This window comes from Anas platyrhynchos, chromosome 20 (genome assembly GCF_047663525.1).
Source record: "Anas platyrhynchos isolate ZD024472 breed Pekin duck chromosome 20, IASCAAS_PekinDuck_T2T, whole genome shotgun sequence".
Lineage (NCBI taxonomy): Eukaryota > Metazoa > Chordata > Aves > Anseriformes > Anatidae > Anas > Anas platyrhynchos.
In genome coordinates, this window is record NC_092606.1 from 2,430,609 (window position 1) to 2,455,834 (window position 25,226).

Below are 25,226 nucleotides of genomic sequence, written 5' to 3' on the forward strand. Positions count from 1 at the left end.
CGCCGCGGCGGGGCCGGGCCAGGCGGGGGCGCTGCGGCGGGCTCCGGGCGAGCGCGGGGCGGAGCGGGGCGCGCCCGCGGCCCCGCCGGGGATCGGGGAGCGGCGGAGGCGCGGAGCGGGGCCGCGGCCATGGCCGAGCAGCAGCGGCGCCGCCGCCCCCAGCAGTAGCGCGGCGGGCAGCAGCGGGCTGCGGGCGGGCGGCGCCGGGCCGAGCCTTCCTTTATTTATTTATTTTTTTTTTCACCCCCCCCCTCCTCTCCCTCTCCGCCCCATGGAGGGGCCGTACTCGCTGGGGGTGAGCGTGTTCTCCGACCAGGGCGGCAGGAAATACATGGAGGACGTGACCCAGATCGTGGTGGAGCCCGAGCCGCCGGCCGAGGCGCGCCGGGGCCCCCCGCACAAAGGAGCGGCGGCGGCCGGGAGCCCCCCCGGAGAGAGCGGGCGGCGGAGCGGGGCCGGCCCGCGGGCGGCCGAGGAGGGGACGCTGCCCCCCGGCCGGCCCCCGAGCCGCTCCGTGGCCTTCTTCGCCGTGTGCGACGGGCACGGCGGCCGGGAGGCGGCCCAGTTCGCCTGGGAGAACCTCTGGGGCTTCATCAAGAAGCAGAAGGGCTTCGGCTCCGCCGAGCCGGCCGCCGTCTGCGCCGCCCTCCGCAAGGGTTTCATCGCCTGCCACCGGGCCATGTGGAAAAAGCTGCGTAAGTTCCAGGCGCCCTCCGGCCGCCGCCGTGCCCCGTCCCCTCCTCCCGCAGGCGGCGGTCCCCGGCTCGCCGGCCCCCCCCTGTAACCCCTCCGCGGGGCCCGGCGGCGAGAGCGGAGGGGCCGGGGACCCCCCCTCTCTGTCCCCTTCCCTTCCAGCAGGCTCCTCCGCTGCCTTTCCCCCGGGTTCTTTCTTCTCCTGGGCATGGGACGGCCGCCCCGAGCCCCCTCCAGCCCTGCGGGGCGCTGGGCACCAAGCGGGCTGCGACCCGCGGCGCTGAACTGTGGGGTGTGGAAAATCGAGGGAAAGTAGAGAGCAGAGGGAGAGGAAGAGAGAGAATCGGGGGCTGAGGACAAACTACAGGGGAATTGTGCCGTGTAGCTGAAGAGTGTAGAGCTGTAGTTTTGTTCTGAAGGTATCGCAAGTTGGATGTCCCAGGTACCTTTAGCAGAGGAGGTTCTGTCTTGTTGTCTTGGGGAATTACGTGGAACCCCCCCAAGTTTCTCTTGACCAGAGTATCATGAGAAGTTATTTTAGCAGCCTAAAATATTTGATTCCCCTGTCTCTTGGTCCCAGCTGTTTCTGTTGAGTCCTGATGGAACGATGAGAAATGTGGCTGTTTCATACAGGGCTGTAGTTTTCTCACTTTACTGTTTGAGCATCGGGGAATATGCGGGGTACCTGCCAAAACAACACACTCGGTATTCCTGAAGGTTATACGTGGGTTCAGTTACTTAAGTGCAGCAGGACAGTGGGGGTCCTAAACAGGTACGGCAAAGAAGAGTGCCAGGACGGGTGTCAGTAATCATTCTTGTCCTCTTCCTTCTCCCCGATATCTGGTGATACTGCAGAATCGAGTTTCCTGAAAGGGTAAAGGTTATGGTTCAGGGTATGGTCGTTTTTATGTGTGTATTAATATCCAACATAAGTAGATAAGTGTGGATGATGTAATACGTATTCTTTTATGCATTTGAAAGCACTAGAAAGAGAAAATATATAAATAGCAAGCATATAAAAATAGGCAGGCAGGAGGGGAGCGCAGTAAAATCGGATCAAAAACGTAGACAAAGAATACTGACAGTTGGGCCTGGGAGGCAAACATGAAAAGCAAGAATTGCATTTACAGCACAGCGGGGTTTCGGTGGAGTGATTTGGGGCTGGGGAGGAGGGAGGTGTGAGAGTATTATGCTGTCAGAATGGTTTCATTTTTTTTTTCCTTGAATATCGAAATAGAGAAGTTGCACAAGTGTCAGATGCTTGAAAAGATATAAGAGGAGGAATGGCGAGGTCAGGGCACGCTGATACCAGGCGGAAAGGAAAGGGTGTGAATTTTAGAAGCGCCAGAACTTGACCATAACCTTGATGCTGAGGAACAAGTGGTGAATGGGCACACGGCCTCCTGGGCTGCAGACTTGCACGATAAGGAGAAGGATGTGTGAACACAGGGAGAGGTGGTGTGGGGAGAAAGATAAGGAGATGGGTTGTCTGGTTGTAGTATCCTTCATCTGCTCGTTGTCACTGTAACTATGTGTAGCTACAAAATGGAGAGAGGCAAGTGACAGAATGCAGGAAATGCTACTTTAATACAATGTGTTTAGTAAATAATACTTCAGTTGTGGAACTAATTTAAACTTGTTAAAAACAGCATAGCTCTGGCTGTATTTGATGACAGTTTTAGGTAGGGTATATGGTAAACTTTTCTTCTAAGTAACATGTTTGGTCTTGTTGATTTCTTCTGCATGTGTCTTATAGCTAGAGTGTAATGGGATAAAACAATTACTAATCTGGTTTATAACTTCTCACGCTGTGTTACGAAATCCCAGTGCCAATCTTGCTTGTAATAATTTTTCCACGTCATCTTATGTAGTCTGGATCTCTAACTCTGTGTTGGGAGACTGGGTATTTTAGCATTGTGGAACGGGGGCAGGAGGCTGGGTTGGGTTTTTGGTGTGAAGCACGGAGCCTTCATTGCTCGCAGTTGATGGCCATTAGAAGGGAAGCTTGTGCTCTGGGCTCTTGGAAGCAGTGGGCTACCCCAGCAGCCATCTCCTGTGATTAACATGAAATGTGTTGGTGATGAGTACAGCAGAAACATTAAGAAAGAAGAACACCCTTTTGTCATTGCTGGTGATTAGTGAGGTTAATTATATTAATAAAATTCCCAAATCTTTGTGTGCTAGAACTCCCAAAGTAAAAAAAATGTATTTGAAGCCTGTTTTTACAACTAGCAGTGATGGGAAAGGTTTCTGCAAGAAGCAGGCTCTGCAGGTCCTAGATTTTGACAGGGCTTTACTGGGGATTGCATTGTGTTGTTTCTTTTGTAACTCATCATTTGTCTAGTCAAAAGCTTGTTTGTAAGTGTTAAATTTATCTCAATACTACTTAAACAATTTTTTAGTTGAAAAAAGTACAAGTTACTAGTATTGCTAGTTAAAATTTAGAAAGTTGTATGCTCCTGCATTGCTTATAATTCTTCCATTAAACTTAATTTGAAGAATAAAAATAAAATATTTTCATTTCTTCTGTAAGGAAGTCATAATGTCAGGGTTATTCTTAGCAGTGTTTGATTTTATGGATGTGTCCTTATCTGAGAAGGAGCTAGACCGCTGGAGGCAATGCAGGTTTTCAGGGTAATGTACATTTTTTTTTTTTAGTCTACAGGTGCCTTAAAAGTTCATATAGCATTTACTTTTTCAAAGTTATCAAGGTTTTTAGAATCAAACCAAATTGAAATGAGGTATTGTAGTTTGAATTGTTTTAAAATGCTGCATGGATTTCTCTCTCGGAACCGTCCAATATTGTAAGGAACAAAGTAGACTATAAATTTGATAGCTTCGTATAGCTTAAGCACTTCACATGCATTCTCTTCTTTTTTTTTTTTCTATTTTGTCTTGGAAGAGTGGGAAGTGCATCTGTTAAACTGGGAAATGTGATATTTTGTGGGCATGTATTGTGAGTCTGTAGCAGTCGGGCAATGTTGTTGGTGCCCTGCTAGACGCAGATGTGGGTTTACCTCCTACTCGCTATTAGCATCAGCTGGTTCACTTTGTGCATCATGCTGTTTCATGAGCAATGTGTTTTTCAGTTCTAAACCCCCCTGGCTGTAGAGGAGTTGTGTCCATTCTGGGATGTAGTCATGTTTCTAGTATGTAGGTTAATAATTATATGACAGTAAATACAGATTTAGGGATGTGGGCCTCACAAAGAAACTCTTACTAACTTAGAAATCCTGGCATGCTACATAGCTACATCTGTCCCTTCGTAAAGGTGTGGAAGTATACCTGAAATGTCCATGCATTTCATACCAATGTTGAAGTGTGAGCTCTGTTTCGAGAGCTTTGTAGTGTCAGGATTTCTTTGAATTTGTGAACTGGTGGTATTAAAAGTCGGTAACAGTCTGCTCTGAACTTACCAAAGTAAAGTTCTAAACTCAAAAGGGGATGGCTTTTCATCTGGTTGCTTTGAAGGGATGTGTGCTAAGAAAACCTGCATTTTTTGTTAGGGCTGGTGTGGCCAGGTAGGGGAAAATAAGTGGTGTGTGTGTATTTGAATGAAAAGGCAACGGAAGCTGAAGTTTCTACCAGTGGAGGAGTTTAATGCTCATAACAGTGCATGACTGAATATTCTGTTAATTATTTAGAGGATAAGATGCCTTTTGATCTTAAGTGGATCACTTGGACTACTGGGGTATCCCACAGTAGAAATGTAGGACTTTTTAAAGTTAAAACTATTTTATCTTGCATCTAAATACTAGAGAAAAAAAAAAAGAACAAAATGACAAGAATAGGCATTGAAAACAGCATTTGGAGTTTGCTGGGTTGTGGTAGTATGCAGGAAAAATTCAGCAAGGAATTTGTGATAACAACCTGTTTTTTTTTTTTGTTTGTTTTGCTTTTTTAAGGGCTTACATATAGTTTGCACTAAGGTTTTTTGACAATTACGTGTTGAAGGAAAGGATATAACCAAGTCAAATTTCATAAGGCAAAACGCTTGCTACTTACTGTCCTAGGTAGCAGGTGATGATTTCAGGGTGCTGGCTGACGTGCCAGCTATAACACCAGTTGGAATTAGCTGGGTGGAGGATGGTGTCTTTCAAATAGAGGGAAAATTGTTGCAGAAAGATGTCCTATATTGCTTAATTTATAAGATTGATAAAAATGTAGCCCTGATGTGCGGGGGAGTTGGGTAAGTGACTTTGATTGTAGTACTTGAGCTTGGAAGAGAACTCAGGAGTTTTGACACTTGTTAATTTATGATGAGCCAATCTCTAAAGAAAGAAGTGTGCTGTGCTACGTGTAATACTCATTTCTAACCAAGAGCAAGACATAAACTGTGAAATGCCTCGATGATGGGCAGATGTAATTTCTAGTTCTGTCGGAGCCTAAAAACCGAGGCTGCTCTATCATTCTTCTTCTCATAAGTGGGCGATTTCACTTTGTGCTCTTCATTTCCCATAAAGACTGATTTGACTCTCTAATATATTTTATTGCTATTGAGGGGTTGTTACACTGACAGAAACTCATTAGCTGCAGCTTGTTTTCTGTTAAGTGCATGGTTGAAGTCATCATTACCACTTGGCTTCCTCCCTTGTTTGCTTTCCATTTGGAATGTGTTAAATTTAATATCCACAGTTAAAATTGCCAGACAAAGTACTTCCAATACGCTGATTGAATGTTTTTGCTCTTGAAATAATGCTACTCTTAGGGAGAAAGTGTATTTTAGTATTTAGAACGCAAAGCTAGAAGCCTCTGTCAGGACTTAAATGCTTAAATGATGCTGGATATCTTGGTAGCTAACAATGAGGAAATGCAGCTTTTATCAGCAGGCCGTCTGTATTATAAACGTGCTTCCCCTTCAGCACATCGTCCCTGTTTTCTTTTTCTTGCCCTGGGCATCTGAACATTGTTCACTGGCACTGGAATGTAATAAGTTCCTAATCTTTGCTTCTGCTTTACATGTCTGCAGCTTAAAATATTTTCACAGGGAGGAAGGCCTCAATGATTTTTTTTTTCTTGTGTTGTTATGCTGTAGAGAGAAAAACAAAACAGTGCTTTGGCTATCTGGCCTGACTATTTCCTGCAAACAGAATGCATCACAGTGGAATTGTTGTGTTGTACTGTGTAAGCACGGATTGCGAAGCGCAGAAGATAAAATGTGACAAGGAGATGAGTCCCCCTTCTTAGTTTGTCTGAAGACATGAGTGGGTGTGCAGCGAAGAAGAAACATGAGGTTGCTGTTGACAGTTGAAGTCAACTGATAACTTGAAGTCTGCTATCTGAGGGTACTGAAGTAGGGAGGAGGACTGGTATGCCTAATCTTTCTTAATTAGGATGTTGTCCCAGTCATTTAGTGGTGTTTTGGAAGAACAACCAGTGTGTGTAGACACAGAAATAGACGAGAAAAGGCATGAAAGAGAAACTTCAATTGCACGTAAATTGTGAGAGTAGTGTAATAAGAAATTAACTTTAAGGGCAAACGATTTGAGAAAGGAGGCGTTTAACCTAACCATGCACAGTTCATACTAATAAAGGTATTTTATTGTTCTGAATTCAAGGAATATCTTCTCTGTGAAAGGTTTGATGTTGGATAGCATACTGAAGTAATCTTCATTGTTCAGTCCTTTAAAGGGAAACACGAATAAAACGGCTGAGGTATTACTCAACCTAAAATGTAAAAGTAAAATAACATTCTTATTTCCTTCTGAGAGAATCAGGAGTATCCAGACAACTTGATGTCCAGGCAAAATGACCTGATTTATGTTTCTTCCTCTTCAGGCAGGGAAGTGAACAGTAGAATCCTAACAAAAAAACATGGTTGATCTGGTCAGCACTCAAGTAACACTTCCCACATACTCTTGTTCTTCTAGCAATGCTTGGAAAATTTAAACCTGAGGAGATAGTTTTTGGAATCCGGTCTCCGTGCTTTCATATTGGCTTTGTTTCAGTTTAAGCTGTAGCTGGGGGAGTGATGTTGTGAAAGTGGGGGGGGACCTGTGGGCACTGGTTTGCCTGGCCGTAGTTGTGTGCACACCCTGTTGTAACATAATGCAAACCTCTGTGACGCAGCCTTGATCTTCAAAACGTTACTGGTTCTGCAGCATTGAAAACAAAGGTATTTTTGTTTGCTTTTTTTCTCACTGCAGCAGAGTGGCCAAAGACCATGACAGGTCTCCCGAGCACATCAGGAACTACTGCCAGCGTGGTAATTATCCGCGGGTCGAAGATGTACGTTGCTCATGTTGGTGATTCAGGAGTGGTGCTGGGAGTCCAGGATGACCCCAAAGATGACTTTGTGAGAGCTGTGGAGGTGACGCAGGACCACAAGCCTGAACTTCCCAAAGAAAGGGAGAGAATTGAAGGCCTCGGGGGCAGGTAATTGTCTGTGCTTTTCACTTCAGGTTTGATCTGAGTGCTATCCATGTCTTTCTCTCTCAACTGGGCTTAAGCTTGCTCGTTTTAGGGGATGGTGAGCAAGTCAGTCAGTCTCACAGCCTGTTTATATTCCTTCTCTCTCTATGCTCTGTTTTTGTTGTTGGTTTTTTTTTTTGTTGATTCCTAGCTTGTTGGGTAGTAACTTGGTGTTCCAGTGTTACGCTGTTGTGCTTTTTGTTAGTGGTTTATGGTATAAACAAAACTTTAATTTCCTGGTGGGTTCTGCTGTGGCTGAGCTGGTTACAGTTCTAAGTGTTCATTGAAAACTTTGTAAGTGGAGGTATGGTTTGATCTATTTTCATTAAATTCTATGGATTTTTTGGGGGAAAAAAAACACTTCACTGTTCCTGAGGTGAGGTAGACGGCTGTTCAGTAAGCTCTTCAAAGCTGCTGTTTAAGGAACATGAAAGATATTAATTTGAAATACGATACTGAGTTTGCTGTTTAAATATATGCTTAAAATGTTAAAATGTGACGCTTGAACATATATCTTAACGTTTAGTACTTTTTTCACTGTCAGGAGCTGGCAGATGTTAGTTAGAACATCTCCAAGTTGTGGTTGATGCATGTTCCCTGTGACTGAGGGTGAAAGCAGGCAGCCTCATCAGATGGCACTAATGTTTTGAGACAAACCTCAGGGCTCGGATTTGGCATAGCTTCACAGGAGCTCTCTGTTCTTTCGTTCTACAGTACTGCACCAGATGGATGGGCACAGTTTCCTTCTCTTAGCAGTTCAGAGGCAGAGATCACTGAAGGTTTTCCTGTTGACATCAGTCATACAAGAACCCTGTCAGCTCATTAACTTTTAGATATTTGTATCTCTAGCAGGTGGAAGCTGGTCAGTTAGCTGTGTTTCAGATGGTAGCTTTTCAGAAAGCAAAACTGCAAGCTACACTAAATTAGCCTAAATTTGTTAATGTGTGGGTTTCCAAGTCACGTATCTCAGTGATTGAAAGTCTCCGAAGCTTTGAAGAAACATTCCCTAGAACTTTGTATCAGTGGAAATTGTTTAAAAAAAAAAAAAGCATATATTTTTAAAATCACTCTCTACAAATACTCCTGTTTTTTTTCCCGGGTGGGTGATAAAGGCTGTACAGGCTGTTGTGAGGCGATTGGTAGGAGTGAGGTGAAACTTTAGTTACACTTATTAATGACTTCTCTGTCATGAAAGCGAATTGGGAAAAGTTAATGTGAGAGCATGATTGGATTGCTCATTAGAAGTAGGATATTCCTAGTACCAGTCTCGTAGTTTGGAATGAAGCCTTTCAGATAAAGACTTAGCTTTGTGTGGTCATTAGTTGTACAAATGGATGAGATGGATTTTAGGATGTGGTGTTTGACTGCTGCACTGTGCATGCGAAAGGATGGAGCTAAACATGCCCTTGTTGTTAAGGCCTTTGAAGTCTCAGGAAGTGCATCTTGAATAGCTTCAGTATGAGGAATCTTGAGGCTGTTCCAGAGCGCCTCAGCTCCTAATTACCATTGGCTGTTCCTTGGATAAAAGCTAGCTTTTAAGTGTCTAGTTCTTGGCTTGATTGGGACCAAACTTTGCTAGTTCCTTGCTCCATTACCTCTTCTTTCTTGGTACCTTGTGCTCTCCCTTCTTTCTTCCTGCCCCATAATAGTTGGTTCACTTGCACGGTAGCTTCTCTTTTGACCCTTCTAAAGTCAGCTGTGAGAACTAAAACCATTGTGCTCACTGCCCTAGAGCAGGTGTTAACATTTAAAGGCAGAGTTGTTTCTTCCTGTGTCCTGCTTTCAGATAATGATGAACAATCCCTTGTTTATTTCTCTCATGTTGGTGTACCAGTAAGGAAATTCCTACAGAAGGCTGCTCATTTCTTTTTTCCCAACTGTACTGTGCTGTTCTTTACTGCCAAACTTTGGCAGATGGTGAAAACTGAGGGAAGAACTACATGATATTTCCACCCAAGTGAGTTGATGTTGATGGTCTTCATCTGAGAAAAGCAAATTGTGTTTTGCTTTTTTGCTGACAGATTAAAAAGATACTTTTACATCTGGTTGTTGCAACTAGCCAGAACTTCTTCCAACTCTTCATTCCTCTACTTTTTTTCTTTTCCTCTCCCTTCATCTCTCACTTTTCCCTTTGGCTTAATATGGAATGAGACTGTACAAGTGATACCAGGTGTTTTGAAACACTTAATTGTGTGGCGGACCTCACTGAGGGTGCCGTCATTATTGACTCCATATTTACAGACTTAACTGTTCTAATGTCATTGAAACAATTTCTCATGCTTTCATTTCCATTCCTTTTTATAACCCCTACCGCTTTCTGATGCTTTCAGTGTGATCAACAAGTCTGGCGTGAATCGCGTCGTTTGGAAGAGACCTCGGCTGACTCACAACGGCCCCGTGCGCCGCAGCACTGTCATTGACCAGATTCCCTTCCTAGCAGTTGCCAGAGCACTTGGTAAGTGGTGCCCATGTTCGGGAATTGAGACGCCACTCCATGCAGGCCACCAGAACTGAATTACACCCCATTTTGCCAAAACACTCGGTTAAAAGGAATTAAGTCACTTGCCTTGATTATAAGGCCTTCTGAAAGCAAAGGCCTTACAAAAGCTTGTTAATATATTATGGATTTAATTTTTCAAATAAAGCTGTCAAAGGTGTCACCAGTGAATAAAGGCCTAGTTGTACAACATGCAGGATTTCCAATGTCACTCTTACAACAAGGATGGTACTTTGTGCTGCAAATGGAAACATACAAAGCAGTTAGTGCCTCCGAGACATGGAGCACACTGTCTTGCTGAGAGGGGAGGACAGTCATTCTTGACTAAGTTGTGGTAAGATTAAGTTCTGCTGCATAGGATATGTATTACTTTGGTCTTCCTCTTCATGGTGAAGCTGTTTTCTTCCAAGACAATGTCGAATTAACAAAAGGATAGAAGTCAGCCGGTGTGTGTGTGTGTGTTATCTGTAATTTGCCTTTGCAAAAGTCGTGGTAACGGGAAACTTTTTTTTTTTTAGGAACACTTTATTCAGAAGACAGAAAGTCATATTACAATACCGAGCAAACTTGTTACGAATTCTTTTTTGGGAAGTACTTCATAACTTGAAGTTTGCCTCCTTTTGCCCATATGTGTTATTGTTTTCTAGTCAGTTGTTTTCCTTAAATTTCACTGCAGAATTCCAATCTGCTGTACATTTTCTCTCCTTCCAACTTCCCTCTGCCCCAGTGAGGAGTTCTCTATCCAGATACACCCAGTATAGGTTAGGTTTTATGGAAATGTACCACATTTTTACCTGTGAAAACTGTCCTGTGACTTAATTTCTTCTTGGCAAGCACGGCAGTTATGTGATAGTGTTGTCAGTGTTCCTAGATCAGTTGGCAGTGTGTCACGGGGACAGTCTGTTCCTGGGACTGTCTTCTTGTGATAAGTGCATAACATTACTGCATCTTATTTCAGAGGCAGTGATACGTGTTTTGCATGGATTTGTCTAGTGTTAAACATTTTGCAGCGATAATTAACATTGTAGAAGATAGCTATATATCAAGGAGGAGGCCACAGGTGGCTGAAGTTATCTTTTCCATAAAACTAAAAATTTAAGTTTACTGACTTTTTTTCTCTATATCTTAAAAATCTTATGTGTCATATTTAGCTGCTTATTTTATGGTTAGTAAAACTGACTTGAGAATTTGAGTAAGTTCTTCGGAGTTAATAGATGACTAGCAAAGATTTTCATCCACCAAGCAACATATCCTTCCTTTCCGCTTTTCTGCAAAGTATCTGTGTTCGTCATAGGTTACATTTTGATAAGTCTTTCATTCTTACAATTTTGATTTTTTTGTATAAATAGCTCCATTATTTTTGATCTGATTCCTTGCAGCAAGTTTAACAAAAGGATTTGGCTGGGTTCTGTGTGCAGATGGGAATTCAAGGAATGATGCATCTGTTAGCCCCCTATTGCATTCTTTCCAGTTATGTCGATGAAGAGGATTACTGTGGAGTTTCAGGTCCAAGAAATGGGAACACTTCACAATTCTTGGTGTCAGTAGTTAGATTTGAACGCTTAAAAGGGGGCATTGGCATCTTGCAATTGTGTAGGAGAAAGGGGTTTACAATGTGGCAGTGTTTTGGTGTTTGCCTGCTCAAGGAGTCTGTGTAAGCCTTTTCACATCCCCTTCTGAGGAGGTATGACAAACCTCCTGCAAAAAGGAACGCAGCTGCTTTGCTCTGTGGGACCCAGATGGCGCACAGACGCTCACAGTTTGGAAACAGGATTTAACTTCTTTCTGAGGCCAGCATGCCCCTTCCACTGCTTACAAAAGACCTACCACAACTAAAACCATTTGCATTCAAGCTATGGAAGCCTGCTCGACCTCTTGGCTGGCTCCCAGATTGCTACCCTGGTTGGCACAGCACTGCTACTCTGGAGCCTCTCCAAGCGGAGTAGTAACCATCAGTGCTGGCATACAGTGGTTACCAATACTCTAGTCAAGCCCGTGAAGATCTTGCACAGTGATTCTTTTTTGCCAAGTCCAAATTTAGTGGCTGTTCTCAACAGAAATCCCATACTGCAGAATACAGGCCCCAGACTTACTATTTGGATGAGAATTTTTAGTAGGGCAGCAGGAGTCTCTTGACACTGCCTCATGCTTACGAGATAAACTGATATTTGTGAATTTACTGTCTTTAAAGTGGGCAGATATCTGAATAGCAGGAATAAAACACTGGGGAAAAACAAGTTGGTCAAGTATTTGGACAGCAGAAGGGATACTGGTGTGTTAGAAGTCTTTTAAGCCAGCTTAATTCTTTTGACATTCCCCTTACTGTTTTGATTTGTTTCGTGTCTTTCTGCCCTAAAATAAGCATTTGTGGTATGTACTTACTACTGCTGCTTCTCGTGGCACCAGTAACTGTGATTAAGTGATGTTTTATTTATTTATAGTCCCATAACAAGTCAGAAGTGTTTAGGTTTTGTACTGTCTTTGTAAAGTACCTGTATGCTGCTTTTACTGTATACAAGTTTTATGTCTTCTAATGAAATATCTTAAGCTGTAGCACAGTGTTCTGCATTCCGAGCATAGCTATTTCTGCTAACCTTTTCTGTGAAATGAAAATGTATTTATACCAGTTTCCCTCGTAATAGATACTTAATCCCTCACAGTCTCAGAGAATTGTTCACCTCTGGGCTTGCTACCCATTCTGATCAGAAGAGCATTTTGTTTCCTTCAAGTGCTATTCTTTGTGTAAGCTTCCTGGCATCCAGAGTTCCATGGTAACTGACCGTTTTATTTGCCCGTCCCTATAACAGGTGTGAGGCAACTCAAAATACTTGAATCCCCTTGTGTAAGGCAAGGATATGAGTGCAAGTGGCTGCATACCATACAGCCTGAATGCTCAGGGCAGCAAGCCCTCGTGTAACTTGCTGGTGTGATTTGAACAGTGTGTGCTGTTGCATGGTGCATTAGTTACTGTCTCTCTGCCGTAGATTTACAAGCTGGATTTTTTCCATGTGGCAGCCAGGAAGGCATTGTGGATGGGCTCCATTGAGCATGCTTACAGGTGCATCTCTTCGGGAAAGAACTGAGAGAGGAAATAACTCCGAATGTGTAGCATAGTAGCCGGATTCGTGCTAGCAGAAAGTTTACATTTTCAGCACATGCTGGCTGTCGAAATATATTAATGCAAACCTTTGGTTTCTGGGACAAAATGCAGGATGATAAATACAAGGCTGTGACAGTACAAGATGATATCTTATGTTCCCACCATTCCCATATTTTTGGTGTAGCGGCTTCTACAATACAGGATTGATTTTTTTCATATGAACATGAATTTCTTGCTGACCCCTAAAAGCAGCTATGTATCAGAACAGTGAACTCTGGATGTATAGCTGCTATAAGTTGGCTCTGACAGCGATATGGAAGCTGTCTTCCAGAGCACCCTACTGGATGCCAGAATTGTTTTGTAAAGCTCTGTGAGCATGCATACCATGAAACCCTAGGGAGGAGGGAGTGGTTGACCTCAAATGATCTAAGTAGATTGTTGTCTAAGGGTTTAATTTTTGGTGAGTGTGTACACAAGCACACACATTTTAAATCTGAATGGGCAGAGTTGTTAGACAGTATGTGCTTCTTGGGTTGTCTTTCCTGCTTGTGTGTAGGCCACACCATGAAGATTAATTGTAATGGATTACACAAGCCAGTAAGTTATATTTAAATGCTGCACAGCATTTTACAGACTTTACTGATTCTGCTTTATATATATATGCAGTGTATTTGGATTTCTACACTTGTTCTTGAGATGTCTTACTGCAGCTTCTACAGTTTTCTCCACCCCCAAGACAAGATAGATACGTATGCCTGTACAAAACGCAGAACACGTGAAGGCACATGTGGATCTGTTTAGCTCAAAAGAGAAAGTTTGGGGCTTTTGTCCTGCTTTTGCCTGGCTCTAGCTCTCTGTGTTTGCCTCCTTAGCTCTCTTTTCTTTTACAGTAGAAAAGCAGTAACGAGTATTTATCCTGGAGGTGGTACTTCATCCAGGTTCGGTCACCAAAGTGTTCTTTGGTTTTATCCTTTGTCTTTAGCTAACAAATGCTGTACAGGACTGTGTGTTTTAGAGATCACAATGCCACCTTAGCGTTGAAGGCTTTAGCTGAATACCAAAAATCATGAGTAGCTTTCTGCATGTCATTTTAGTTTCTCATCCTTACTTTGCATCCTAGTTCTCAGGCTTTTCTCTTACACTTACTTAATGAGTATGCTCTGCCACAGCCCTGGACTCAAACACCTTTCTTCTCTTTTGCCTGTTTTACTAACATGCGAGCAGGGATGAGCAGTCTTGGTGAGACTGTCTTCTGAGCAGTTTTTAAACTTTTTCACCATTTGTTATAACAGCAAATGAAACAATAGCATTTGAAATAGGGGCCTCTTGTCTGCTTTCATTTTTGACACAGTGTTGAGGGTAGAATTCTTGCAGCAGGTTTGACTTAAAGAATATGTAAATGAAGCTCCTAAAGGAATGGTGAAGATTTTAAAGCCCTGAGTACTTCTGGGTAGCTTTTCTGCTTGCTGCTACCTTCAGTTTCATCCCTGTTCCTCAGACTGAACTTTTTAATCATTGTTAGGTTCTGTGAGTGGGACATTATATTGCATTTGTCGTTACACTGCTGTGAAGATGCCCTCTTGTGGCTATAGGATCAGATTGTTATGAGTTTTGGTGAAAATGTTCTCCTCAACTCGGCCTGAATCGCCCGAAGTGGTTCCTGTCCGTATTCATGTTGAGACATGCCTAGCTTCCTAGCGGCATTGCCTCATGGGGAGTGGAAAAGGGAAGTGCTGCAAGTCTTCTCTTGTACTAACAGACCTTTTAGACACATTTCGATTTTAAAAGATTTGGAATTAATCAAATTGGGTCACTTTTTGACTGTGACTTAAAGTAAACTTTTATTTCCTCTATTAAAATTAAAAGATTTATTTGTATTCAAAACAGCATTCTCCCAAAACATAAATGATCAATTTGATTTATGACATATTTTTTCTATAAGAAGGCTTTAGGCTTAATCCAATCCAGTCTACTTATATGATGGGTTGTTTTGTTCATAACCAGTTACTTTCCTGGCATCAGCTGAGTTGCAAGTGGTGTTTTTTTCTCTGTATTTTAAAAAGTAATAGTAAGGTAAAGTAGACTACGTATTTTCATATTTTTATAGATAGCTGTATTAGTTTTCTGCTCCTTTATTATATGACTTCAAATACCTATTTTTTTGTTTGAAAGATGCAATGAAATTTTCGTGTAGATCTTCATGTATTAATCTGGTTCTAGTCATGACCAAGAAACAGGTACAATTTTTTTCTGGTAGATTAGAAGGAACTATTACAATCTCCCCCCTTCCTTTTGTTTGGAAAAGGAACATGCAAACCTTCCTGGCTGTAAGTTTTTTAGATAAAAAGGCTGTTAAGTTTTGTAAATGTGTGGGTTTCAATTAAGAACAAAAATAGTGTAGCTGAAAGTGAAGTCTGAGAACTTGGAATTCCAGTTCTGTAATGCTAGCCTTTGGCATATCACATCATCTTGCTATCTTGGCTTTCCAGTCTGGTAAAGAGTCGCTCGTCTGTCTGCTTGCTTTGGGACAGAATTAAAGATGTTAGTGTTTTGAAATGCCTCGTGAAAAATATGTTCTGCCTTGTGGTTTACCTTCCTCTCCCTCATTTTCTCCCAGAATTGTAAAAGAGAGGGTCCCACGTAAAGTGACTTCCTTCTAGGTTTGCCGCATACCTCTCAGCCACTGTGGATGCTGTTCTCTCCAGCTGGCCAGAGCAAGAGACAGCTGACATTAGTATTCCATCTATACAGCAGCTCTAAAAAGCATTGACTTAGTCTGTGGTGCTCTGCCCTTTATTTATAAAAAAGAAAAAAGAGGAAAAAAGTGCCTTGTCCTAATAACATGGCTTGGCCTTTGCTGCCTTGGAATTAGAGTAATTCTTACAAATCCTACATGTGAAGTACTCTTTATGCAGTGCTCTTCTACCTAGGATCATTTGCCTGCTTGATTAGTCTGTAATCACACAGCTTGTATACGTCAGTTATTGTGTTATTTCCTAGGTGGTTTTGGACCTTGGTAAGTGATGAGTACAGCTGAATTTAAAACTCACCGAGATGTGGTTCTCACTGTACGAGTACAGCAAACATAGAAAGCCGCTTTGACAGAGGTGATGTCACAGGAAATTGAAAGAATTCAGGTCACATTTTTTCAAAATTGTATGTTTAATAAATTTAGAAGCTGAAAGTACTTGAACTAGTCTAGCTCCTATTCTCTCTGTGAGGTGTGGGTTCCTTGTGTCTCCCCAGAAACTGTGCCCTTCAGCAAGTTCCTTATTGGTGGAGTCCCTTATAAGCAGTGTGATGTTCTGGGTATCACTGTGAGGAGCCTTCCGCCTCTTGGAGGAAGGCTCTCTGAAATCCCTGTGATTTAAACTCGGCTGTTTCTCAGGGAGAGCAGCAGATGGCTATGATGACATGTATGTGTATGAACCAAAACTAAATAGCATCAGATTATTTTTGTATTACAGCAAAGTATTTTAATCAAAAAATGATTCAGCTGAAAACATTGAGTTTTCATAAACGGGCATACTAGTGAATAAAAGCAAAAGAAAATCCCCATGTTGGGAACTGATTCCAAGATCTAGTTGTTATAAGATTCCAAGCTCTTGTTTGTTTTACCTGTTGTGTCAGTGACAGGCACAATGTGAAGAACTCTCAGTATATTAAGACATTTTTTGGCAATTAATATATAATAATTGCTGCACTGGAGCTCAGCTTTTCTGTTACAGTATTTATTTTGATCTTGTTGCCAGCTGGCTGGCTTTGTTGCAAGTCTGTGGAGGGAGAATGTTCCTCTGTATGAGCAGGCTCGGCTTTTAATTAGTATTTATTAGAAGCATGTGTTTGTCTACTGCTGATGCAGTGGAGGTGAATTGGTGCTTTAATGAGGATGGACCATCCCTGCTTGCTGCTGTGAAGTGGCATAATTGAGTTGAAGTATTCCTGATTCTGGAGAAGTCTTTTTAGCCGGTTGGTAGCTTAAGGCAAAGCTAATGGAAGGAAATAGGAAGACAAAAAGCTTATTTATTATCTTTAAAAGGGTGGTGAAGGATGTAGAAGGCAGCTATGAACATGTTATTTGAAGTGAGCAAAAAGAAAAAAAAAGTGCCTTTTTAAATAGTTCTTTGACGTTTTTATTAATTTCTCCTTCTAAAGCCATGTGTTCTGCACAGAAAAATACAGCCAGTGCTTGTAAATAACTTTCCTGTAATGATAAGCAACAAGAAATAAACTATTTAGTGGAAATTTTTGTACTGTATAGTATGTTACCAAAACCAGAAAACACTGAAAACTTCCATTGTAGCATTAGTTGTGTAAAAAGGAAGAAAAAGTGTTAGAGCAACGGAATACTGTTCTTGATTTAGAAGTCTAACATTAGAAAGACATTTTTTGTGTGTATCTGATAAATAAGATTGAAATAAGTTAATATGGAAAATAATTTTTTCTGCTGGAGTGTTTTTTCCTTGAGGATGGCTTGGAGGAAACACTTGAACCAGCTGATGTTTTGATCTAAATGTGACTTGTTTTACATTCAGTTCAAGCTATCTTCATTGGTGAGGTGACCCCAAACTCATTCACACAGCGAGGAAGATTTAAAAATAGAAAGGTTCACTGCATGAGGCCTTCCAGGGGAGAGGCTTTAGCTCTCATTTTCTGCTTTCCTGCTGGAACCCAGGTGCTACTTGTGCTCCTGTGGCTTCTTTCCAAGTCCGCGATTTGGCACATGGTGTTCAGCTGGAAAGGCACTCTGAGTGCTGCATGGCTTTGAGAGTGATGATAATGCTATGGACGGAGAAAAAATGAGAGGAAAGAAGTTAATAAGGGAAAGGCTTCAGCCTCCTATTTTGCTGTCCTTGTTCCTTCTCCATGGCACCCGCATGGACAAATACATGTACAGCAAGACGTGTTTCTGTATTGGTTGGATGGTTGTGGATAATTTTGGGTTGAGGGAATAAAAAGAACAAGCTTTCTGTTTTTTCTTTTTCTTTCTCTGAGCGTTTCTTTCTAGGTTGTGCAGAGCAACACATTGTCACTCAGGCTAAAGTCTAATGCTGCATGGTCTTCTCCCAACCTAATTTTACAAACTGTTTCATGATCCTCTGTACAAGCAGGGGAGAGTTTGTCTGGCTGCAAAGCTTTAAACTGTGCCCATAACTGGAAAGGCAGACTTTTGCAAGCTTGGTTTGGGTTCAACAAACTTAAAATAAGGCTTTGCTTCTGTTTCAGGATAACCCTAGTTGTTCAAATAGGTTTTAGTTTGGATATTGAGATTCCACTGAATTCAGGTATTAATCTGTTTTTTCCTTCTTTCTCTGAAAATCTTCGTTTTGAGAGTGAAGGCCTCTTGTAAATATAGGTTGGTTTGAATACATTTTTACTTAAATATCTCCATATTAATAAATATGATCAGAAAGTGACAGCAGCAGAACAGTAATTGCATTGAAATTGCATTGCATTACTGCTGGTGACTTGAGACTGGTGGTAATTGTTTTCATGGGAACCATTTTCAGTAGTTTCCAAGAATAATATTGCTTGTAATATAACAGTTCTGAAACATTTTCTTCTTTGCTAGGTGATCTGTGGAGCTACGACTTCTACAGTGGTGAATTTGTTGTGTCGCCTGAACCTGACACTAGTGTGCACACAATTGACCCCCAGAAGCACAAATACATTATCCTTGGCAGTGATGGATTGTGGAACATGATCCCGCCTCAAGATGCTATCTCCATGTGCCAGGATCATGAGGAGAAAAAATACTTCATGGTGAGCACAGTTGGTATCAGTCATTGGGGAAATTTAACGCTGCTTTCCTCTTAAAAATTGCTGAGTCTGGTATGTGTGTAATGTACCAAACAGCTTTGTTGTTCAGGCATATTCAATAACTTTGCCATAACATAAAGGCTGTTACAGTGCAGCTGATACTTTGCTTGCATGTACTGTCAAATACAGTTTGTGTTAATAATGTTTAATTGCCATTTGGGGGAAATTTGACTACCAGGATGGGATCTGTGATTAAGAAGATAGAAAATCCTTCCTGTAAGGAAGTTATACAAAGTAATGTCTGAAACCAAAATTTATTTCATATTAAAACACATGTTACAATGCAGACAATTGTCAATTGTTTTTTGTGATTTTTTTTTTTGTGGGGGGAAAAATCTGAATTACATTCTTACTGGGTTTATTATACAAAACAGCTGAGAGAATTTAATCAGTGGAGCATCTGAGCATCAGTTAGTAAATAGTCTGTAAACCCTTTGAAAGAGTTCTGGAAAGACTGCAGGATGTGCTATGGCCAGCCTATTTATAGAAGTCATTTGCATCAGTTGTAAAGTTCCAAGCATTCAGTGTGTGTATATGTGGATTCTACCATAAACTGACTTTAAAGCTTCAATTAGTATTTCCTCATGTTCCTGGATCAAGCTACTTTAGCACATGACATAGGAGTAGATTATCTCAGCTTGTGCCACATAAACTGTCTTCAATTTATAAAGTAAAGTGGACTTGATTGCTTTCTCTCTTTCTTCTAACATAAAGGGAGAGCACCGACAGTCTTGTGCCAAAATGCTGGTGAACAGAGCCCTGGGCCGGTGGAGGCAGCGCATGCTTCGTGCAGATAACACCAGTGCCATCGTAATCTGCATCTCACCGTTGCAGGACAGCAAAAGCAACCTGGAAAATGAAGAATTGTATCTCAACTTGGCAGAGAGTCCCTGCTATAGCAGCCCTGATATGAATGTCATGACACCCTCCCGCTGCTGTACCCCACCTGTCAAGGTAACACTTTTTTTTTTTCAGTGTTTTAAATGTTCCACATTGAACTTACTGGCCTCTCAACTTAAACCATCATTTAGTGTTACATTTTTTTTTTTTTTTTTTTAACTTCAGTGGACTAGGCAGTATGTATGGCTAAATAAAATACTTCAGTTGTAGGACAGTAACTTGACACCAATTACCTGGCCACTTCCTTTGTAAGTCAGCGTGCAATGCTTTGGAGAAAAAACTTTTAATAACATTTCTTAAAAGATTTTGGAGCACCAAAGAGAGTATTAAAGTAGAAGTGTCTCAGAATTGCTGAATGTCAGGATACAGTGTTCTTGTAACTCTTAAAATCCTAATGACTTAGTAGTGGTTCTTGATCTGTATGTCCTCTTCAACGTAAATAATTACTGTAGGTTTATGCATGTAATTCACACGGTTTTAAATACAGTATTTCGTAAAAATTGAGTTCTTGCACAAAATTGGAAGTAGACTATTGGAAAAGGGGTCAGAGGTTCGAAATCCCCAACCAACCTCAACAGCTGGTAAATTGCAGACTGTCTTTGGAGGTGTTCATAACTATGTGGGTTGTTTTCTAAGGTAACTGATGGTTTAACACATCCAGATACACATTGTAGAGAGTGATTTCTGCTTGGATTGGGAGACTGTACTATGGGCATCGAACTGGTTTAACGTTCTTTGTTAGATCTTGTATTACATCTTTTCCTCTTTCTTGGGATTAGAAGCTTTACCCATTAATGTAAAGCAGAGCTGTTTGGAAGCTTTGTTTTCTCTAAAAACCAGAGTGAAGTTATGAGGGGATATTTGCTTCAGTAATTACCAGCTGCTCCTGATTTAAGTAACTGTCCTTTGATGTTTTGGAGCATCTTTGGATAACTGGCCGAGGGGGGGGGCAAAAACAAGAAGGGCAGTCCTTAATGTTCCCTTCGCAGAGACAAGCTGCTAGTAAAATGGCATTTTCTCTCCTTCCGTTCCATCCAGTGCAGCAAAATACATTAAAAGAGCTCAAAATTGTGAGAGATTTTTTTTTGAGTTGTAAATACTCGTGAACTTTTAAGTTGTACTACTTGTTTTGTGCTCTAGCTGTTACCAGTACTTATTGAGTAAGCCTTGAGCGATGTTGATTGCAAAATAACCAGGAAGTAGCATTTCTTAATAAAGACGTAGTGAAGATACCTTCTGAAGATTCCCCCTCCCTGTATAAGTAAATTCAGGGGGCTGTGATGTGTGAACCTATATCAATTGTAGCAGGTGGTCCTAAGTAGTGGAGAGATCAAAACTATAGACAACTAATAGTTTTGGTGTTTTCCTTGTAGGACAAGGGTTTAGTTTACTTTTTACTTAATGTGCTAAACCCAAAAGAAAACTTTGGCTACAGGTATGCATTGGTATCATGTATAAATTCTTTCTACTTTCATTTTTTCTCCTCTTGGCCTTTATTACAAGTGGTGTTGCCAATTTAAAAAAAAATACTATTTTCTCCTTATGTTTTTTTTATTAAAAGTATTAATATAATGTAAGTTTCTACTTGAAAGGCAATATACAACTGTCCTCTCACAGTACCTGTAAGGATGGGAGGAAAAATATAAGGAGAAAGTTGAGGAGAAAAAAGACAAAGAAAGGCCCCTGTACTATCTGAATAATGAAATATTTCAGGGGGCTGGGGGACAAATGCCTCCAGGAAGATCAGAACAAGTAAAATGTCTGGGCAGCGGTGTCCCCATGTATGCTTTTGTGCAAAAAAGAGCCTTGTGCAGTTATCTGTAAGTATATTCAGTTAAGTATATCATTGAGTAAGATCAGGTTTTTCCTAGTGTGGAGAACCTTACCAGTTAGATAAGAAACCACAATGAAAGGAAAGATGTATTTTCAGAACCTCTGGTTTCTGTAATGGCTGGACTGTCCTCCTTGTAGGAGGGAAAAGCTCTTTTTGTGCAATCAATCATGTTATTGATTACACAAAAGAAATTAGAGGAATTGATGAGAATATCCATTAGCAAAACAGTATTTAAATACATTGATACGTAAAGCTGCAGGTAAATAGCTGATCTAAATTAGGTAAGTAATTAAAAAAAAAAAAATCCTATTGAAGTTTTCCAAAATCTCTGCAAAAAAATGAGAGGTGAATTGCCAGATCAGTCTGAACTCCTACAAGTCATTGTGGCATGATTATGGGCAAGAGTGGTCAGGAAAAACAAGAGGTAGCAATAAAAAGAAATTCAATCTTTTGTTGTCAGAGAATGGAGGAAAAAAGCATTGGATATCCTTGATTGGTAACAACTGCTACCTTCCAAAAACAATTAATTTTTGGAAATAGAGTAAATCAAAGTTTCTCAATTAAATAAATGTATTTCTTAATTACATATCCTTCTGGCATCAATTACTAATACCAAATTAATTCTATTGTTCCTGAGGCCAGTGACGGAATTTGATTGACTAGATTGAGAAATGAAGTTGGTGATTCACGTTTTATTTTTCTTGTTTTGTTACATCACTCTTCAGCAGACTTCCTGCAGTCCATTCTCTGACTTCATTTGGCTTCCCAAAGCCTTACCCGATCTCAGCTATTCATCCTGAGCAAAAGATCTTGGCAATCAGAGCCACAGTGTTAAGTGCCTTGCACAATATGAAACATAAAACCTAAGTATTGGCTAGAGACACAATGTCAGAAATGAAATTGAGCAGATTAAATAACGTTGCCAGGGCTGTTCTGAATGCATCATCTTAGCGTTCTTATGAAATGAGTTGAATAACCATCTGTAAAGGTCTTCTCTTCTGTGTTGCTAAATGTAGTAAAAACAAAACAAGACAACAAAAAAAACCCACACTAAATGATTTTATTAATCTATACATGTGGAGCAACAGAGGAGTTACAAGAAGTGGAAAACGAAGTCTAGATGCTAGAAAGAATTCTGATAATCTTTTCTTTTGGAGTGCATTTTATCAAACCTTACTATTATATGTTGAAAAAGTGTTGAGCAGTCTGGATTTCCTTTTGAAGGTGAACTGAAGTTGCTCTGTTGTAGCTTAAAGCATTCAGTTCTTGCTCAGGTGGTGTATTTACATGGTCTAATTCATTTGTGTGTTTGAGTTTTCACTAATTTTTTAAGGCTGTCATTGCCATTTGCCTTACATCTATGGTATGTAATGTGGCCTTGAAATTTACTTCTGAAGGACTTGCTGAGTAGCTGGGGATTTCTTCACAATTAAATCTTTAATAAGGTTATAATTCGTATCTTCAGGGCACTGCATAAATACTAATTTTCATAATACCCCTGTGGATAGGGAAAGTAAGTATTGTCCCCGTTTTCCTGTTGATGGAACTGAGATTGAGGCAGAAACACTTATCAAAGGCTGCAGAAGGGATGAGTAGCTGAAGGTAGGATTAGCAAGTCCCTGGTTCTCAGGACACCACGCTAAGCAGCCTCTCTTCAGAGTACCCGATAACTGTGCTTCACAGAGAGTGTCTGGGTTGAGTTAGTTCCTTTCCAAGTTGTAGAGCATACAGTTAGGCAATAAAACGCGTTACTTAGCTGTGAGGAATTGGAAACAGCAAATAGTAATTCTATTTTTAGAATGTTTGTCCAATGAACTTTTGCTCTACATTCTGTATACGACCAGGACACCTAGGGTATGAAGTTTATCCTTCTCGCTGATGATCTAGCTCTGCCCTAACTAAGAGTTCAAAATGTGACCGGTCAGAGTTCTGCTGCTTGCCCTAATGGTGCTTGACCACCTATGTATGAAATCTTCAAAGGCAGTATGGGTGCACACATCACAGAATGAGGGGACTCGTGTCTGCATTTTGGAACACACTACCTGTGACAATCCCAGGACAGACTGCAGGCACTGAGTTCTACATGGCTTCCTAAATTAACAAAGATAGATGTTTATTCCTTACATAACTCGCTTTATAGCAGCAAAAAAGGAAGATTCATGGGATGAAGGGGTCTGAACAGCCTTCTGAATGAAGAGATTGTCTGCCATTATGAGATGTTTGCAAATTGAATGATGGAAATAAAAGCGTTGAGAAAGTTGTTGTGCAGTACCAAGCTCAGATCCACAGTATGCATCTGTTTCTACCTCTCCATCCCTGCCTCTCAACGTGTGTGTGGGAATAATCCTGTTCTGGAGTTTTTCTGTCTCTGATAAGATTTAGGAATGCTTTGTCATGCAGTCTCTACCCTCAAAGGATAATAGGAGTAAAATGATTTTATTTATGCCTAAGTATTTTTTTTCTTTCCTTTCAGCTTTTAGAAGATGATCCGTGGCCACGACTGAATGCTTCTGAGTCTGTTCCTTCCCTTGTGCATAGCAACATGATCTCAGAGAAATACGTAGAGCTGCCAAATGAGATTGCCAAAAGCAATTCACCTTCATCAGGAGCAACCCTGAAGGATTCAGGCCCACAGGAGGAGAAATGTGGCAAAACATTGGCTTTGAGGATACATGAATCCTACAGTAATGGTTTGTCAGTAGGTCTCTCCCCTTCCAACTCCACAAATTCAGGCACGGACCAAAAAGGCTTCAAGGTGTCTCCTAGTGGCCAAACAAAAGCCCAAGATGCAGAGAGGACACCCACAGCGAACTTTAAAAGGACATTAGAAGAATCCAACTCTGGCCCAGCTATGAAGAAGCCGAGGCGTGGCCTGAGTCGAAACATTACTGTCCAACCAGAAGGCATGTCCACAACGCCACAGCGCAAAAACTCAAACAAGCTGACCATGCGGCGCAGCCTGCGGGGCCAGAAGAAGCTCAGCAATTCACTCTTCCATCCACCCAGGAAAGCAGCGTGTGTTTGCTGAAGGGCATTTGTGTAAGGAAGTGTATTTTGTCCTGCTTAGAATTTTAAAGTTGGTGCAGAAGTTTTGAAACTCTTCCCGTTTATCCTTTTTTAAAGTAGAAACTTTTTTTGGTATCGAACAGCTTTATCCCAGCCTTGTACTTGCTTGTATTATAACTGTGAATTTTGTAGATGTGTAGGGTATAAGTCACTGTAAAATGTGTGTAAATTTGTATTCCTTCATGTAGTCTCTTTTCTTCCTTGTATAATTGTTACAGCGGGGCTAAACCTTGTTTAAAAGAAAATTAAAGTCTTTTTTGTTAATTTACTAAGGTCTTGAATTTGTATACGCTTCTTGTGATGAGAATTTCACAACTTTTTCACTAAAGTAAATTATTAAACAGAATGGAAGATATGTATTTTCGTAGTACTATATGTTCCACCTAAAGTGTGTCTTTTAGAGAATACACTAGGTCTATATTTTGTTTTTAAATTTTAGATTTCTCTACTCAGAAATGTATGTGGAAGCAGAGATGTTGAGTCTTGCTTTACGGGGCTCAATGTCAACATCTTTGTTAATTAAAATACTATGCAGTATCTTATCTAGTTGCATTTTTGTAACATTAATAGGCAAAGTATTTAGCAAAAAAAACCTGTGTTTTAAAAATTCCAACTCCCAAAAGCATCCTATAAAGCCATTCCCCATCCCTCTTACAAATGGTGGCATTTTTATCCAGGCATAAATGTGTGTCCTAAGGAAGCACGAATTTTCTGCTATTCCAATACTGATGGTGCTGCTAATACCTTTCAACATAAGTTCTTAAGTTATTTTACGACAATTTCATTGAGTACGTGGATCCATGTGTATGTTCACTTAAATAAAACGTGGAAATTTGATGGGGTGCCTTTTTCTTTTTTATCATTTCAAGCTTAAGTACACTCATTCTGTATTCATTAGAATCTAA

The 25,226-nt window shown here is 40.9% G+C and overlaps 1 protein-coding gene across 1 annotated transcript; it reads left to right on the forward strand.

Annotated features, from left to right (window-relative positions):
- The first annotated feature begins 44 nt into the window (after nucleotides 1–44).
- PPM1D (protein phosphatase, Mg2+/Mn2+ dependent 1D) lies at nucleotides 45–25,158 on the forward strand. Its single transcript, XM_027472708.3, has 6 exons — nucleotides 45–695; nucleotides 6,840–7,068; nucleotides 9,435–9,559; nucleotides 18,274–18,464; nucleotides 19,236–19,475; nucleotides 23,729–25,158. The coding sequence occupies exons 1-6, from the start codon at nucleotides 272–274 to the stop codon at nucleotides 24,281–24,283; spliced, it is 1,764 nt and encodes a 587-aa protein (XP_027328509.2). The 5' UTR covers nucleotides 45–271; the 3' UTR covers nucleotides 24,284–25,158.
- The last annotated feature ends 68 nt before the right edge of the window (nucleotides 25,159–25,226 follow it).

What these genes read in the sequence shown, in the direction of transcription:
- PPM1D (XM_027472708.3), top strand. Translation starts at nt 272, where the DNA reads ATGGAGGGGCCGTACTCGCTGGGGGTGAGCGTGTTCTCCGACCAGGGC. An exon ending in AGCAGTTGCCAGAGCACTTG is followed by an intron (nt 9,560 to 18,273) that starts GTAAGTGGTGCC and finishes CTTCTTTGCTAG; the next exon opens with GTGATCTGTGGAGCTACGAC. An exon ending in GCTGTACCCCACCTGTCAAG is followed by an intron (nt 19,476 to 23,728) that starts GTAACACTTTTT and finishes CTTTCCTTTCAG; the next exon opens with CTTTTAGAAGATGATCCGTG.